The sequence below is a fragment of the Zophobas morio genome, unplaced genomic scaffold, assembly GCF_036711695.1.
Source record: "Zophobas morio isolate AGI-343-1 ecotype UQ-CSIRO unplaced genomic scaffold, CSIRO_AGI_Zmor_V1 ptg000008l, whole genome shotgun sequence".
Taxonomy (NCBI): domain Eukaryota; kingdom Metazoa; phylum Arthropoda; class Insecta; order Coleoptera; family Tenebrionidae; genus Zophobas; species Zophobas morio.
Genome location: NW_026972113.1, coordinates 943,209 through 962,306, shown reverse-complemented (window position 1 = coordinate 962,306; position 19,098 = coordinate 943,209). Strand labels below are relative to the sequence as shown.

Sequence of the window (19,098 nt, the reverse complement as noted above, 5' to 3'; positions counted from 1 at the left end):
TTTTTAGGTTTCTCAGATTATTCTTTAGATTTTCAGGCTCCCCAGCTGAATTTAAATAATAGAAAAAATCAAAATCTACTTAAATATGATTTCCGGGTGAGAAATTTTCAGGAATTTAGAGACAAGAAGAACGATTTTTCAGATTCTTCAGGTCTTTCAGGTTGGTCACGTTCAGACTCTTCTAAAATTTAATTTGTATTATTTACCCTGCTTCGTATATTTTTTAACAGATAATAATCAACAAAGAAACGACAAACTGTGAGTAGATAAATAGTTTGAAAAAGTAATTAAAGAAAACTAAAATAGATAATGGAATAAATATGGTAGAAATACAAGTTTCAAGCTTCCGGCTACTCTAAATAGCACTAGGAGATTAGGGTGAATTGCGGTCATAAATAAAACTGAGGGTAGACCCAAGCGGATTCCGACTGGTGGGCATTTAACTACCTGTTTCTGAACAAGCGTAAATTAACGAAGTTGGCAAAGCATTAAAAATGTACGTGAAATACGAACAGACACGTGCGTAACGCAAAACTTTTCAACAAATTTCCTCAGGCCATATCCAAAAACAAACAACAAATAGAATGACCGTATGAGAAAATCTTTTATTCTCTAAAAAATACAAAAGATACGATAACTTATAACAATAACAATTACACAATAGATTGTATATCGTCCACAGAACTAATAAAAAATAAACATTTCGTAACGAGATTGACTATTTTCCAAAATACAGAGATGCACGAATAGTTCAAAAAAGCCGGCAGCCACCGGTCATTCAAAACTGTCTTCATTTCCTCTTCGAAACTTCGGAATGTTTTCTTTGACATAGGCAGGAAAGACTTCCTCCGCGACAATACTGACTCTGTCTTGAAAAGACTATTCGACTTACAACTATAGACTAGAAGTGACTAGAACACTCGTACATCTTCTGTATGGCGGCAGTGAGGCAGCTAAGGCACGGCCAACATCTATGCTTCTTGAATTTCCCCCTTAAAACCGGGGATGTGGTGAAAGTTGTGTCTGGCCAACTTGTTGGCCAGCTCTTGGAGGACGTCGCGAAAAATAACCGAGTCTACGTTCTCTCCTAGCATGTAGAAGAGGAACCAGTCGCCCATTTTGCTGCGTCGGACGATGAGGTCTATGGCGTCTTTCCGGACCAGTCGGTACCTGAAACACGCCAGATTGTCCACACACCGAAAAAAACAGTACCCACAAGTACCTCATTCGCAGCAAGTAGACGCGCATCCTGGGCGAGAAAATAATCACAATCCGGTATATCAACGTAAAAAATGTCAAAACGGACAGAATAATGAACCAGAACCACAAGAAGATGTAGATTTTCTCGTTGACCACGTTCAAGGGGAGAATACACATGGCGTCGTGCTTCTCCAAGTCTCCGGAAACACCGTACTTGTAGAACGTGCACTTGGTCATCCGAGGAAAGATCTCGATCATGGGGTCGATCCGGTCTTCTTGGTCACTGTTAATAAATGCTATCACGTCGAAGCCGAACATGAGGAAGGCACCATCGAAGAAACGGTTCATCAGGAACATTTGCCCTGAAACAAAATTCGTGTTAATACTGATTATTCTTTGATCTTTTTCGATTAGCCGCGATGTAAAATGGAGCCATAACTTTTATAGACCGAGTGTGATGTTTATGGACGTTTTTAAAGAAAACATGTTTAGATTGAACGAAGTCAACAAACCGGATGGAAATGTACAACCTGTTGATTAATCAAATCTATTTTTCGTCAGTCGTTAAGAATTACCACTTTATTTCTCTGTCTGTCGGTTTAAAAACTTCCTGGTTGAGGCAACCTAATACGTTTTAAAATGATATTTATTTTTATAACTCTTCTATTTATGTTTTCACGCATTGTTATCGAACTTAACATTAACCCACAAGTAAAACAATCCTGGAAGCAATCAACTTGTCAAATATAAAAATAACTTCCGAAAACAGTTTAAAATACTAACAATTATTATCGTTGGCTTAAACTTCCAAACAATAGTTTTTCAACACCGAACAACGTGAAATATCACTATACAGATGACACGATTTCTAAAATATGTCCTGTCTAGACGTTATAAATTGTAAACCGTGATCTCTCGTCCTTGTCTGATGCACGCCTCAACGTGAGACAGAAACGGTCGACGAACGATATTTTGCAGCACTTTTTCCAAAAAGTGGCCTGTGTTAAGTCGCTTGAGCAATTTTTGTAAGTGTGCTTTTGTTGATATTTCCTCGTCTGTTATTTTTGAAATTTCGGAAGTTCAAATTCATAAATAAATTAATTCAGCTTGAGTCAAAATTGAAGAAATATTGATAATGAACTTTAGTGGTGTTCTGGATGGAAAATATTCAATGTGTATGGTGTTATAGAGAAAGATTTCTATTAGGACCAAGAGTCCAGAAAATTCTAGAAAGGAAAAAATAATAGAAGAAATTTGACTTCAGTCTGGAGAGCCACAAAAATTCTACCACTATGAAGAAAATTTACAGTTAACAAAATTTTGTGAAGATTCTAGAATATCCCGTTCAGAAAAAAAGAAAGTTATAGAATATTCGTTAAGACTTGGGAAAATAGAAGAAAGTCGAAAATATTCTAGAAGAGCTATATTCAGAATTCAAAAATCGAACTCATTCTGGTAGAAGAGAAAGAACTTGAGCATGGCAATATTCTAGATCATTTCTAATGAGAGACTAGAAGCGATAAAAAATTCACGAAAAAATGAGAGAAGGCAGTTAACCTACTTAGATTTAAGACGTTCTAGAGAAATTCTATTCCAAGTTCCAAAAGAAGTAAAATTGGCGAAATTTTGTGAATGTTCTAGAATATTCTATTCAGAAGGAAACAGAAAGGTTAGAAAAATAGGACACTTAATGCAGTTTCGCCAAAGTTCTAGAATATTCGATTAAGTTTTGGGAAAATATAAGATCAAATACAGGAGCTTTTAGAACGTATAGCCTATTACGACAGCATTGTGTTAAGCAATAGAATCCATTGTGAAGATATGAAGAAGGTCCTAAAAGGCTCTATTCTAAAAATGTTGCTTAAAACCTAGAATCATTATTCTAGAATATTTATAAACGAAAGCAGGAATAGGTAATAGAAGTTGAACTTCAAAGCGTAACCGTTGTTCAAGAAAAAATACAGTATTTTGGAACATTTCATTCCAGAACATTACCCTGAAAGTTTGAAAGACTTACTTCTAGAATATTTCCAAAGCCGTATAATTTTTCAGATTTCTCGAAGCGATTATTTTAGGAATATTCTAGAAATATCTAGAAGATCTTACCTGTGTTAAGACAACTCCTATGATAATTCTAGAAGGGCATGCTTAGAGAAAATGGTGTAGGATAGTCTCGAAGAAAAACTTGGTAAAGATGAGATCTAAAATATTCTAGAACAACTATATTTTGATTGGATAAAGAAATAGAAGAAATTTTACTTCATTCTAGTAGAACATGGAGAATCTAGACGACTTTTAATGATAAACTAGAAGCTATCAAAAATTCACGAAAACATAGTCAAAAATAAGAGAAACCAGTTGACCTAGATTTAAGCACATTATAGAGCAATTCTGTTCAGAAAGGATAGAATATTCCATTCAGAAGAAAACAGGAAGGTTAGAAAAATAAGATACATAATACAGTTTCGCAAAGTTCTAGAATATGCGATTAAGTATTGGGAAAATATAAGATAAAATGCAGGAGCTTCTAGAATATTTTAGTACTGTAATAGCACATGGAAAATTTCAGCTTCAGAAAAAATCAAGATAAATAAATTCTGTTAAGCAAAAGAATCCATTCTGAAGAATATTCCAAAAAATTCTATTCTAAAAATTTTGCTTATAAACTGGAGTCAATATTCTAGAAGATTTATGAACGAAAGTAGGAAAAGGTAATAGATTTTGAACTTCAAAGCGTAACCATTGTTCAGGAAAGAATATAGTCTTTTGGAACATTTCATTCCAGAATATTACCCTGAAAATTTGGAACAGTTACTTCTAGAGTTATATAAATTTTCAAAGAAAGACGCTCTACGAACTTCTAGAATATTTCCAAAGCCGTATAAACGTTCGTGTTGATTTCTCGAAGTGGTTATATTCTAGAAATATCTAGAAGATCTTACTTTTGTTAAGACAACTCCCAAAATAATTCTAGAAGGGCATGCTTAGAGAAGATGGAATATGAGATCAAAAATATTCTAGAAGAACTATATTTTGAATGGAGAAATTTTAAACGAACTTTTACTTCATTCTGCTAGAAGAGGGAAAATGTGAAAATGATAATATTCTAGAAGACTAGAAGCTATCAAAAATTCGCGAAAACACTGAAAAATAAGAAAATCACTTGACCTAGCTTTAAGCATCCTCTAGAAAAATTCTATTTAGTAATAAAGAACTACAGAAATTTTACTGCATTACGGAAAAAGTTCCAAAAATGTCCATATAAGGAAATTTTGTCAGGGTTCTAGAATATTCCTTTCAGAAGGAAACCAGAAGTTTAGAAAAAATAAGACGCTTATACTGTAGTTTCGCAAAGTACTAGAATATTTGATTAAAAAAATAGGAACTTCTAGAGGATTTGGGAATCGAAATAACGTCTAGAAAACTTCTACCTGAGAAAAAAATCGAGATAAATCAAATGAAGGTTATAAAAAGTTCCATTCTAAAAAATTTTATTTAAAAAGTAGAATCAATATTCTAGAAGAGTTATAATCCGAAACAGAAATAGGTATTGAATTTCAACTTCAAAGCATACTCGTTGTACAAGTAAGAATATAGTCTTTTGGAACATTCTATTTCAGAATATAGTTGTACAGTTAAATCAATTCCCGACGAAGAAAGTTCTACGAATTTCTAAAATATTTCAAAGGCAGCAAATTTTCTAGAATATCTAAAAAAATTTATCTCTGTTAAGACCAACGCCCAAGCAAAATCCTAGAAGGATATGTTTAAATAATAGGATCGAAAAAACTCGCTCAATGCGAAATCGAAAATTTTCTAGAAGGACTATATTTTAGACGGTAGAAAAGAGAGAGAACCTGAGTACGAAAATTTTCTAGAAGACTCCTAATGACAGATTTGAAGCAATATGCTACTGCACTGTAGAAAAAAAGTTGCAAAAATACAATTAACGAAATTTTGTGATGGTTCTAGAATATTCGATTAAGTTTTGGAAAAATATAAGGTGCTTCTAGAACATTTAGCCTACGACGCCATCATTATCTTAAGCAAACGAATCCATTGTAAACGTATACAGAAGGTTCTAAAAAGTTCTATTCTAAAAATTCTGCTTAATAACTAGAATCAATAATCTAGAAGTTTTATAAGCGAAAGCAGGAACAGAACAAAATTTGAACTTCAAAGCGTAATCGTTGTTCAAGAAAGAATATAGTATTTTGGAACATTTCATTCCAGAACAATACCCTGAACGTTTGAAACAGTTACTTCTAGAGTTACATAAAATTTTCTAGAATATTTCCAAAGCCGTATTGATTTCTCGAAGTGGTTATTTTAGGAATATTCTATAAATATCTAAAGAATCTTACTTTTATTAAGACAACTCCCACAATAATTCTAGAAGGGCATGCTTAGAGAAAATGTGGGAGGTCCTCGAAGAAAAACTTGGTGAATATTCTAGAAGAACTATATTCTGAATAATAATAATAATAATAATAATAATAATAATAATAATATATTTCGTGATAATCATTACAAAAAATGTTTCACATGTCCGTAAACTTATATTTAATAAACTCAGATGTAGAATAGAAAACGTTATTAATTAATAATTCTTTGACAACTTTACAAAATACATTCTCAGGTAACTCTTTTAATGACACTGGAAGTACATTAAATAGTGTAATACAATAATACCGTAGAGCTGTTCTTGTTCTCGTTAATCTTTGAAAATCTGTTTGTAGCCATTCTTTATATCTTGTTTGATGCTCATGGTCCAGGGATCTAAACTGATTTGGATTAGCTTTCACATATCTAAGACAAGCATAAATATAAACTGATGGTAGTGTCATAATACATAAATTTTTAAATGATACCCTACAGTCATCTCTATAATTTAACCCGGCTATAATGCGAATACATTTTCTTTGTATAGCAAATAATTTTAACAAATGATGAGAATGACCCCATACTAAAATTGCATATGATAAACAGTTATGAATATATCCAAAATAAGCTGCTCTTAATGTTTTTTCAGACACAACTAGTCGTAGCCTGCGAAGTGTGTAGATTCTTTTTGATACTGATTTGCTTAACTTAACAATATGTTGTTCAAAAGTCATTTTTTTATCCAATATTATCCCTAGCATATTAATTGTTTCCTCAACAGTATCCAGCTCTCGTAAAGAAAAATATAGTCTTTGAGTCTTACTCTCATTCCTACACAATTTATTGGACAAGAACCAAGTATTGATTTCATTCTCTGCTTGAGTAATTTCGTTTATTAATTTCTTTACATCCTGATTACTACCCGCTAGTGTCGTGTCGTCTGCAAACAAAATAAAGTTCGTCATGAAAGAACTGCTTGGTAAATCATTGATGAATATTAGGAATAGGATGGGACCCAAGACAGAACCTTGAGGAACACCATATCTTATTAATTGTCGTGTTGAGTTTACGTTTTTATAATTTACATACTGGTACCGATTTGTCAAATATGATTTTAACAATAATAGACTTGAACTATCGAATCCATAAAGTTCCAGTTTTTTTAACAGTAAATCATGTGCGACACATTCGAATGCTTTAGTTAGATCAAGGCATATTGCATAGGCATGTTCTTTCTTACTAAATGCGTTGAACACAATTTCCGCTACTTTATTTACTGCCATTGTAGTTGAGTGGTTCTTCCTAAATCCATACTGATTATGACAGTATAACATGTTTTGTTCAAAGTAATTATTTATTTGATTTTTGAGAATTATTTCAAATATTTTACTAATTGTTGGAATTATGGATATTGGACGATAATTTTTTAGATTATCCGTACCTTTTTTGAAAACAGGAATTATTTTTCCGAGTTTTAAAACATCCGGATATACACATTCTCGTAAGCATAGATTTATAAGCTTTGTTAGTGGAATTATGATTACATTAGTTAAAACTTTTATCATTTTTCCATTTATATCATAGGCGTCTTTACTATTACTATTTTTTATTAAAGAAATAATTTGTCTGAGATCATTAAATGTTATTTCCTTGAACTTAAATTGAGAAGTATTAACAACTGACATATAATTACAGGGATCAAAATTTGATTGAGGCAAGTCTTTTACAATGTTTCCCGGAGCATTAGTAAAATAATCTATAAAATCATTGGATGTCAAATCATTTGTGGGTGGTAATTGTACTGACTGGGGTTTAATGATATCCCATGCTGCTTTATGTTTGTTGTCAGCTTTTAATATAAAATTATCATGCGCTGTTTTTTTTGCTTTAGCCAACTCAGAACGGTATTTATTTCTGTAACTATTGAATTCTTGTTTTGATATTAGGTTTAAATTATAAAGTTCTTTTAAAAAATGTAACTTCTCTCGCATATTTTTAAGATTATTGTTAAACCATTGTATTTTCGGTCTGTTTAAATTGTTATAAGGTAATGTTTTTATGGGAAAGGAATTCTGAACCGTCATAACTAAGATATTATGGAACTTACTAAATTTCACATTACAGTTCAAAGATATATCATCAATGAAAGACCAATCAGCCCTTTCAATTGAGTTGTATAAATTATACATGCCAGCCTTTGTGACTGGTCTGCATGATACTTTGCCTTTTATCAAGTTTGCAGTTTCTTGTAAAGAAAATGTAACACATATACCGCTATGGTCAGAGATAACTGGATCAAACACTACTGTCTCGTAACAATTTTTATGCATATTTGTGAACATATTGTCTAAGTTCGAATTAACTCTCGTTGGTTGAAATATAGTTTGTATTAAATTAAATGATGAAAGGCAATTTACCACTAGCTGTGTTTGACTATTTCTGCTATTATCAAAGTTAACATTGAAATCTCCAATCAAAATTATATTATTATTTTTTATTACATAGGATAACATTAGATTTAGATTCTCAATAAAAATATTCAGATCACCATCAGGTGATCGATATAAACATACAATAACCACATTTAAGATTTTTACTCCTGCAAATTCACAATGGATTTCTCTACTGTACTTGCTTAAATCTATTGGTATAAAAATATCCCTACAAGAATTCCTAACGTAAATGCTCACACCGCCATGTGTTTTAAGAACTCTACAAAATTTAGACACAATCGAGTAGTTTTCTATTTGCATATCATTACATTCAAGGTCATTTAACCAATGTTCACTACAACATAATATTTCTATAGGTTGAGAATCTTTCAAAAATGCCTCTAACTCTAATATTTTATTTCTTATACATTGCATATTCATGTAGAATAAATTAAGATAAAACTTCTTACCACGCATCATTTGTATATTTTCGGTATCGCCCCTTGGTGAAAATTTACATCATTTTCTTTAACATCAAAAGTATCAGTTACCTTATTCCTTTGAGTCATATTGTTAGAATCACTATTAAGTGAAGGCATACTTTTTTTATTGAAACTAAAATTAAATCTACGCACTACAATACCCTTCGGCCAGAAACTAGCTTCAAAAAGACGATCCTTGTATTCAAAATCAATACCGACGCAATAGGCATATGTGTTTCCTCTTGTCGTAAGCTTGGTGACGCTAAGTTTTCGAGCTCCTGGAATCTTCTGACAAATAAATCTTGCTAATTTAACGTCATCTGAGTCCATGCTTACTCTTCCGACATATATCCAGGCCTTTCGTTCATGACCTTTTATTCCCGAGTTATCATCTGTAGAAACCTCTGCAGTCCCAATAACAGTTTGTTGACTTGTACGTTTTAGCTTCCTATTTTTTACTAGCATAAATCCTTCACTATCAATGAATGGAGAAAAAATAGAAGAACTTTTACTTCACTCTGGTATGACAGGGAGAATCTGATAATATTCTAGAAGATTCTAAATGAGAAACTAGAAGCTATCAAAGATTCACCAAAAAGAGTCAAAAATTACTTCTATAATTACAGAAATTGGTCAAGAAAACACAACAAATTTCTAAATGATGATTATTATTTAAGGAAAGTTACAAAAGCGATTTTTTAGAAATATCTAGAATATGTGTATACTAAGATCAAGGTCCAAGAAAATTTTAGAAGAAATGTTCAGAGAAATGTGTGTAAAAGAGCCGTCAACAGACTTAGTCAAGGTGAGATCGAACATATTCTAGAAGAATTATGTTCTGAACGGAAAAGAACTAGAAGAATTTTTACTTGTGTGTGGTAGAAGATAGATGCACTAGTATTCTAAAAGATTTATAATGAGAAACTAAAACGACAAACATTCACAAAGAAAAGCAAGTCAGTGAATCTCGATTTAAGTATGTTCTAGAGGAATGCCAAAAGTGGATATCAAAAAACCTGAAGAAGAACAAGGACTCTGTCGAAACCGGTCAAGAAAATTTCCACAATTATGTGCCTCGAAAATCGTTCAGGATATTTTCTGTTTTCTAATAATTAATAAGTGATTTTGTCGAATTAGTGCAACGGCAAAACTTAACACCCAAAATAACAGCTTCTAGGAAATAAACTGCAAACATAAAGCAATGAAAACAGGAACAATACCGGCGAGATTAGTAAACAATTCGAATGAAATCGTCGCGTTTAGCTCCACAAACCAGAAATGAAAATTTAATAGGAATTAATACGTAACAAACAACTTGAATTTGAAAAAATAAACTAGAAACACCAACACCCACTTACTCCCAACAGCTGATCCCGTGAAAATAACTCACTTTACCAAATTGAATTCACAACGAAATGACAGCTCCTATCGTAAAACCGTGTCCGATCTGTTTATTTTTGTAAAGAATATAAAAACTGAAAGCATAAATCATTCATTAATTGAATCGTAGACGGATTTCAACACACCAAAACATTGCTTCTGACAGGCGACAAGCTAATTATTTTTGAGAAAAGTAGCGCTCAGACAAAAATCTACGTACCTATAACGTTTATTAGGGACAAAAGTTCACAGAAATAGTACTTGTAGGCCCACCAGTTGTGGTACCTGAGGTTTTCCCACAAGTAGTCTATCATGAGCTTCTTCTTCTGTTTCTTTTCGATTTCGGAACAAATGCCCACGTCCAGGTCCATCATCAAAGCGTGGATTTTGCCGCCTTCCCAGGACTTCCACAGCCATCGGGGCGTGTAAAACAGGATAGCCTGAAAGCACACGCGATTACAAAAGCTGAAAAATTAGTCACTAAATAGTCCGAGATTTATTGCTCGGATTTTTATAACTGTTTTATTAGCGACTCTCTGCCAAAAAGGTGAGTGAATGTACAAATCGCCTCATTATTTTATTACTGTGTCACGAGTGGGTGGTTTCAGGTTTAAATCAGACTCACTTTAGTCGACTAGATAAAACTCTAGAGGAAAGTGTAAAGTTGGAGTTGGCATTGTTCGAGCGTCGCTGAAATGAAATCCCCGTTTTATTTAATAATGTCAGTAATGAGTCACAAATTCACACAATGGAGACTGTATTAAGTGTAAATTTATAACACACTAATGGCTCGAACCAGTGGAAACAAATTATTTTTGCCGAACACTTGAGATTTTCAGCGAGCAGCCGCCTACACTCCGTCTGACTTTCTTCCTAAAATATAAATAAATTTCCTCCAGTCGAAGAAAACAAGGTTAGTAAAAATACAGGAAAAGATGTCAAAGTGGTGGCGCCGGGATCGATTTCCTCAAAGTTTTGTAATGGGAGTGGGCGGAAATTTGCACTTCCTGGACTTTACAAGTGCGTTTTAAATTTTTTAACGGTTCCCAGTGGCGTCGTAAAAGACAGAACTGTGCCATTGCTCCTTCCGCGTATAAAATGACTAATGCGGTTTGGACGTCTTTATAAAAAAAAACATGTGCTTGAAATTTTAAATTAAGATTTTGTGATGTTTCGTGGTCTGAGTTGATCAAAAATTAACGTTCTAATATGTAAACGTGTGAATGTTTGTCCCAAAACTAAGCTAATTAGGCGCGTTGCTCGCTTAGCCCGCGTTAAAAGACTCGGCTCGGTCTAACCAGCAGGGCTGATTATATATTATATACCCAACTTGGCTGCAGTGTTAAAAATAAGGAAAAAAACCCACAATTTTAAAATTCAATTCGGTTCGATACATTTTTTAGACTAAAATATTATGTCTTTCCCAGTTATGAAACCGTCCAGAGGATCATAGGGAACTACCACTCAATATTTCATTTTGCTAAAACGATATCTAACTATTTTCATGATAAAAAGTTGTCTCGTAGTGGAAGTTGATGAAAATTTAGCCTTTCAAGACCCTAGAAAAGCGTTTTATACATTTTTCATCGTTTTCCAGTGCCGTCGTTAAACACAAAACTGTTCAATTCCGCCCTTTTTGTGTATAAAATGACGAAGACAATTGTGGAGGTCTTTGTAAAATAAAATCTATAGCTCGAAATTGGGCTGTTCAGGCTTCTTAAGGTTTTCAGTCTCTTCAGGCGCTTCAGTTTCTTCAATCTCTTCTGACTCTTCAGGCAATTAAGACTTTTAGGGCTCTCCGAGTTGTTCAGACCCTTTATATCCTTTAAATCCTTTAGATCCCTTAGATCTTTTAGATTTTTAGATCCTTTAGTATCTTTAGATATTTTAGATCTTTTAAATCCTTTAGATCCTTTATATTCCTTAGATCCTTAGATCCTTTAGATTCTTTAGAACCTTTAGATCCTTTAGATCTTTTAGATCGTTTAGATCCCTTAAATCCTTTAGGTCCTTAAGATCCTTTAGATCCTTTAGATCCCTTAGATCCCTTTGATCCCGTAGAGTCCCTAGATTCTCTAGATCCTCTAAATTCTCTAGATCCTATAAATTCTCTAGATTCCCTACATTCTTTGGATTCTCAAGATTCTCTGGATTCTTTGGATTTTCTGAATTCTCTGGATCCTCTGGATCATCTGGATCCTCTAGTTTCTTTGGATTCTTTGGACTCACGTTCTGCACTCTCTTCAGACTTTTCACATACAAGTTCTTAGGTTATTTAGGGTGATTAGGTTGTTCAGGCTCCTTAGGGTTTTCAGTCTCTTCAAGCGCTTCAGTTTCTTCAACATCTTTGAACTCTTCAGGCAAATAAGCCTTTTAGGGCTGTCCGAGTGGTTCAGATCCTTTAGATCCTTTAGATCCTTTAGATCCTTTAGAACCTTAAGATCCTTAAATCCTTTAGATCCTTTAGATACCCTACATCCTTTAGAACCTTTAAATCCTTTAAATCTTTTCGACCCCTTAGATCTTTTAGATCCCTTAGATCCCTTAGATCCTTTAGATCCTTTAGATCCTTTAGATCCTTTAGATCCTTTAGATCCTTTAGATCCTTTAGATCCTTTAGATCCTTTAGATCCTTTAGATCCTTTAGATCCTTTAGATCCTTAATATCCTTAAATCCTTTAGATCCTTTACACCCCTTAGCTCCTTTAGATCCCTTAGATCCCTTAAATCCTTTAGATCCTTTCATACTTTACATGTTTACATCCCTTAGATCTCTTAGATCTCTTTAATCCCTTAGATCCTTTAGATCCCTTTGATTCCTTAGATCCCTTAGATTCCTTTGATCCCTTAGATTCTCCAAATTCTCTAGATTCTCTACATTCTGTGGATTCTCAGGATCTTCTGGATCCTCTGGCTTCTTTGGATTCTTTCGATTCTTTCCATTCTTCCGATTCTTTCGATTCTTTCGATTCTTTGGATTCTTTGGATTCCTTGAATTCCTTGGATTACTTGGATTTCTTGAATTCCTTGGATTCTTTCGATTCTTTCGATGCTTTGGGTTCTTTGAATTCTTTGTATTCTTTGGATTCTTTGTATTCTTTGGATTCTTTCGATTCTTTCGATTCTTTCGATTCTTTCGATTCTTTCGATTCTTTCGATTCTTTCGATTCTTTCGATCCTTTAGATCCCTTTGATTCCTTAGATCCCTTAGATCCCTTAGATCCCTTTGATCCCTTAGATTCTCCAAATTCTCTAGATTCTCTACATTCTGTGGATTCTCAGGATTTTCTGGATCCTCTGGCTTCTTTGGATTCTTTCGATTCTTCGATTCTTTCGATTTTTTCGATTCTTTGGGTTCTTTGAATTCTTTGTATTCTTTGGATTCTTTAGATTTTTTGGATTCCTTGGATTCTTTGGTTTCTTCGGATACTTCAGATTCTTCGGATTCTTCGGATCTTTGGATTCTTTGGATTCTTTCGATTCTTTCCATTCTTCCGATTCTTTCGATTCTTTCGATTCTTTGGATTCCTTGAATTCCTTGGATTACTTGATTTCTTGAATTCCTTGGATTCTCTCGATTCTTTCGATGCTTTGGGTTCTTTGAATTCTTTGGATTCTTTGTATTCTTTGGATTCTTCCGATTCTTTCGATTCTTTCGATTCTTTCGATTCTTCCGATTCTTTCGATTCTTTCGATTCTTTCGATCCTTTAGATCCCTTTGATTCCTTAGATCCCTTAGATCCCTTTGATCCCTTAGATTCTCCAAATTCTCTAGATTCTCTACATTCTGTGGATTCTCAGGATCTTCTGGATCCTCTGGCTTCTTTGGATTCTTTCGATTCTTCGATTCTTTCGATTCTTTCGATTCTTTCGATTCTTTGGGTTCTTTGAATTCTTTGTATTCTTTGGATTCTTTGAATTTTTTGGATTCTTTGGATTCTTCGAATTCTTCGGATTCTTCGGATTCTTCGGATTTTTCGGATTCTTTCGATTCTTCCGATTCTTTCGATTCTTTCGATTCTTTCGATTCTTCCGATTCTTTGGATTCCTTGGATTCCTTGGATTACTTGGATTTCTTCAATTCCTTGGATTCTTTCGATTCTTTCGATGCTTTGGGTTCTTTGAATTCTTTGTATTCTTTGGATTCTTTGGATTTTTTGGATTCCTTGGATTCTTTGATTTCTTCGGATACTTCAGATTCTTCGGATTCTTCGGATCTTTGGATTCTTTGGATTCTTTCGATTCTTTCCATTCTTCCGATTCTTTCGATTCTTTCGATTCTTTGGATTCCTTGAATTCCTTGGATTACTTGGATGTCTTGAATTCCTTGGATTCTTTCGATTCTTTCGATGCTTTGGGTTCTTTGAATTCTTTGTATTCTTTGGATTCTTTGGATTCTTTCGATTCTCTCGATTCTTTCGATTCTTTCGATTCTTTCGATGCTTTGGGTTCTTTGAATTCTTTGTATTCTTTGGATTCTTCGGATTCTTCGGATTCTTCGGATACTTCAGATTCTTCGGATTCTTCGGATTCTTCGGATTCTTCGGATTCTTCGGATTCTTCGGATTCTTCGGATTCTTCGGATTCTTCGGATTCTTCGGATTCTTCGGATTCTTCGGATTCTTCGGATTCTTCGGATTCTTCGGATTCTTCGGATTCTTCGGATTCTTCGGATTCTTCGGATTCTTCGGATTCTTCGGATTCTTCGGATTCTTCGGATTCTTCGGATTCTTCGGATTCTTCGGATTCTTCGGATTCTTCGGATTCTTCGGATTCTTCGGATTCTTCGGATTCTTCGGATTCTTCGGATTCTTCGGATTCTTCGGATTCTTCGGATTCTTCGGATTCTTCGGATTCTTCGGATTCTTCGGATTCTTCGGATTCTTCGGATTCTTCGGATTCTTCGGATTCTTCGGATTCTTCGGATTCTTCGGATTCTTCGGATTCTTCGGATTCTTCGGATTCTTCGGATTCTTCGGATTCTTCGGATTCTTCGGATTCTTTAGATTCTTTAGATTCTTTAGATTCTTTAGATTCTTTAGATTCTTTAGATTCTTTAGATTCTTTAGATTCTTTAGATTCTTTAGATTCTTTAGATTCTTTAGATTCTTTAGATTCTTTAGATTCTTTAGATTCTTGAGATTCTTTAGATTCTTTAGATTCTTTAGATTCTTTAGATTCTTTAGATTCTTTAGATTCTTGAGATTCTTTAGATTCTTTAGATTCTTTAGATTCTTTAGATTCTTTAGATTCTTTAGATTCTTTAGATTCTTTAGATTCTTTAGATTCTTTAGATTCTTTAGATTCTTTAGATTCTTTAGATTCTTTAGATTCTTTAGATTCTTTAGATTCTTTAGATTCTTTAGATTCTTTAGATTCTTTAGATTCTTTAGATTCTTTAGATTCTTTAGATTCTTTAGATTCTTTAGATTCTTTAGATTCTTTAGATTCTTTAGATTCTTTAGATTCTTTAGATTCTTTAGATTCTTTAGATTCTTTAGATTCTTTAGATTCTTTAGATTCTTTAGATTCTTTAGATTCTTTAGATTCTTTAGATTCTTTAGATTCTTTAGATTCTTTAGATTCTTTAGATTCTTTAGATTCTTTAGATTCTTTAGATTCTTTGGATTCTTTGGATTCTTTAGATTCTTTAGATTCTTTCGATTTTTTCGATTCTTTCGATTCTTCCGATTCTTTCAATTCTTTGGATTCCTTGGATTAATTGGATTTCTTGAATTCCTTGGATTCTTTCGATTCTTTCGATGCTTTGGGTTCTTTGAATTCTTTGTGTTCTTTGGATTCTTTCGATTCTTTCGAATCTTTCGATTATTTCGATTATTTCGATTCCTTGGATTCCTTGGATTCCTTGGATTTCTTGGATTTCTTGGATTCTTTGGATTCTTTGGATTATTTGGGTTCTTTGGATTCTTTGGGTTCTTTGGATTATTTGGATTCTTTGGATTCTTTGGATTCTTTGGATTCTTTGGATTCTTTGGATTCTTTGGATTCTTTGATTCCTCGGTTTCTTCGGATTTTTTAGATTTCTTATGATTCTTCGGATTCTTTGGATTTTTGGATCTTCTGATTCTTTGGATTTTTTGGATTCTTTGGATTCTCTGGATTCCCTGGATTCTCTGAATTGTTTGATCTCTCTGGTTTTCTGAATTCGTTTGATTCTCTAGATTCTTTGGATCTCGTTTGGATCTTTTGGATCCTTTGGATCATATGGATCCTTTGGATCCTCTAAACTCTATGAATCCTCTGGATCTTTCAGATCCTTCAGATCCTTCAGATCCTTCAGATCCTTCAGATCCTTCAGATCCTTCAGATCCTTCAGATCCTTCAGATCCTTCAGATCCTTCAGATCCTTAAAATTCTTCAGGTCCTTTAGGTCCTTCAGATTCCTCAGATTACTCAGATTCCTCAGGTTGCACAAATTTCTCAGATTCCTCAGATTCCTCACCTTCCTCAGATTCTTCAGATTCTTCAGATTCTTCAGATTCTTCAGATTCTTCGGATTCTTCAGATTCTTCAGATTCTTCAGATTCTTCGGATTCTTCGGATTCTTCGGATTCTTCGGATTCTTCGAATTCTTCGGATTCTTCGGATTCTTCGGATTCTTCGGATTCTTCGGATTCTTCAGATTCTTCAGATTCTTCAGATTCTTCAGATTCTTCAGATTCTTCAGATTCTTCAGATTCTTCAGATTCTTCAGATTCTTCAGATTCTTCAGATTCTTCAGATTCTTCAGATTCTTCAGATTCTTCAGATTCTTCAGATTCTTCAGATTCTTCAGATTCTTCAGATTCTTCAAATTCGTCAGGTTGTTCAGGTTGTTCAAACTTTAAAACTATCGTTTTTTCTCCTTTCGAATTTTTTCATCTGGTGTTAAGCATAAAATTGTCCCATTCTGCCATTTTCTTGTATATAAAAACGAAGACAAATTGTGGACTTCCTTGTAAAATAAAATATGTATCATCAACTTTAAGATTTTATAGCCCTTTTTTGAGCGCTGAGTTGATAAAAAATTAACGTTTTAATCATAAAGCGTGTAAAAGAAAATTAATTTCGGTCTCGAAACACGGCTAATCAGACTAGTTGCTCACTTAACAGCGCGTTAGAAGACGTATTTATAACATAAAATAAAAAAGCCATGGGAAATAGTTCTATAGGTCCATTCCATGTGATAAGTTTTTCAGACTGAATTCCTAGCACAATAATTAATTTCAGTTGTAGACAAGGTATTATTAAAACGATATTTAATTAACTGTTTAATGAAAATTTTCAGAGGAATTTTATTCAGTTTCATTTAAAATTTACGGAAGCAACTTGAAAGGTCCGCTTTATGGATTCAATTTAGCGTAACTAACTCAACTTGCTTCTTGTCTGTTAATAATAATTTCAATGTAGAATTGCAAGCATGATTAGTGCAGTGTTAACGTCTATTTCAACTAATTACACCCTTTCATAAGTCAGTTTCAAAATAAGGCCACATTTCTGAGCAATTCGATGTTCATATGTTCGCTATAAAGACAAAACTTTTTTTGTAAAATTTCGTAGCGTGAATCCGAGAACACACACCATAATTTCATATCACAATGAAATAACGTATAATAAGAAGTCTCTCATAACCACGCTCCGAAAATTGGGCCGAGACGAGCGTCTGGGTGCTGGAATCGATACAAAGTGGCGCGATTCCCCAACCAAATTTTATTTACCACAAACTCAGTCGGCGAAAGCACGAATTCCCAATTAGCGCTAACTTCCCTAAAATCAGTCAAACGCTCCCGAAAAAATCCCGATATGTAAGGTCACGAGCCACGAGCCAGCCAATCCATTAAGCATGAAAAATGTAAATCTCCCGTGAATGAAAACGTCGAAACGAATAAAGCCCGTATAATTTTCACGAGACGGAAAACACATCCATAACATATTCCCCAAGCAATACCCGATACACTCACGAGGAGAAAAATTTCGGTCATTTCTTGCCAACTGTACGCTCGGGATGTATACACTGGTGAATGTAACGTAAATATTTAAGAATTAATTATTCTCTTTGCTGGTAATGCGAAGCCCCGGAGACCTCTATAAATACCACTCGCCACAACCAATCACTAATGGAATTTGTCGAATCCGCCCGGAAATTCTGGAGCAATGGGCACTAATTGAAACTGCAGATGTGGAAGTCGGTCCTTTGTTTATACACAATCTTTTACAGATTATTAAACAGGCATGTATGGCACGGTCATTGCTCTAACTATTTTGGCATCGTGCCACAGGGTGCACGAATTATCCGGTCAAAGAATAATCGGATGCGAACGCGGCGCGGAAATTGCCTCTGGTCTGAACCCCCATTTCCGGTGCAGCGAAATTTTATTGGAACTGCTTTGCCCCCGAAGTCAAGAGTGTTGAAAATCTGGCAGTTTTAAGTAAAAAATGCTTACTAATTTTAAAACTGGAACAGAGTACAGAAATATATTGTACTACGCAAACGGTGCTCCTATTTACGGATGGTAATGACAGCCCACAAAGCTTACAACATCAATTCGCAATAACGGGAATAGTAAAAACGGTTGGTTCAACAAACAGAGCTTAAATCTACTACAACAGACTACTACGCACGGAAAGTTTAAAATCTGAGCTCGAGTGGGAGGGTTGAAGAAATAATTCAAACCAAAAGTGCACTCGCTACACTGACACTAACTCAAATATGTTATTGTCCTCAAGGAGCCAAAAATTTCAACACGTCGTCTGTCATCGCTAGCAATAACATCATCACATGTACATCAAGTAGCTTCGTAATGATCAAAAATAGTTCAAAGTCTTATTCTTGCGTTATAGAGATATTTTTGACATTTTATGAAATATAGCTGTCCTCATGTGACAAACATGTAACAAAAAAAAAGTACAAATTATACGAAATTACGATATCCATTCATTTATTCTTTTTAAAATAGTGTGATCTCAAAATTTTAGTAAGTAAATAAATCTTACTGGAAATAAAAATAAACCCTGCAAAAAGATAAAGAAACTGATATAAATACTGAACTTTAACTCAGCTTTATGTATTCATAACATCTAAAACTCTAATGACGTAATCTCACAAATTATTAAATAAATCGAAGTAAAAATACGCAATTTTTTAGAAATAATTCACACGACATCCTGAAATATCGAAGTTATTTATTTTTTAAATTAGTTTAGACGCTTTTTCACTTTAT

General features: G+C 33.9%; 1 protein-coding gene across 1 annotated transcript in view; it reads right to left on the bottom strand.

Annotated features, from left to right (window-relative positions):
- Positions 1-648: 648 nt before the first annotated feature.
- Positions 649-19,098, bottom strand: part of Shakb (shaking B) — a 49,632-nt gene continuing 31,182 nt past the window's right edge. The window contains exons 3-5 of the mRNA XM_064050232.1: positions 10,098-10,317; positions 1,223-1,562; positions 649-1,170 (exon numbers count right to left, since the gene is read on the bottom strand). Coding sequence (XP_063906302.1) covers positions 972-1,170; positions 1,223-1,562; positions 10,098-10,317 — 759 coding nt within the window. The 3' untranslated portion in view covers positions 649-971. The remainder of the gene's footprint in view (positions 1,171-1,222; positions 1,563-10,097; positions 10,318-19,098) is intronic.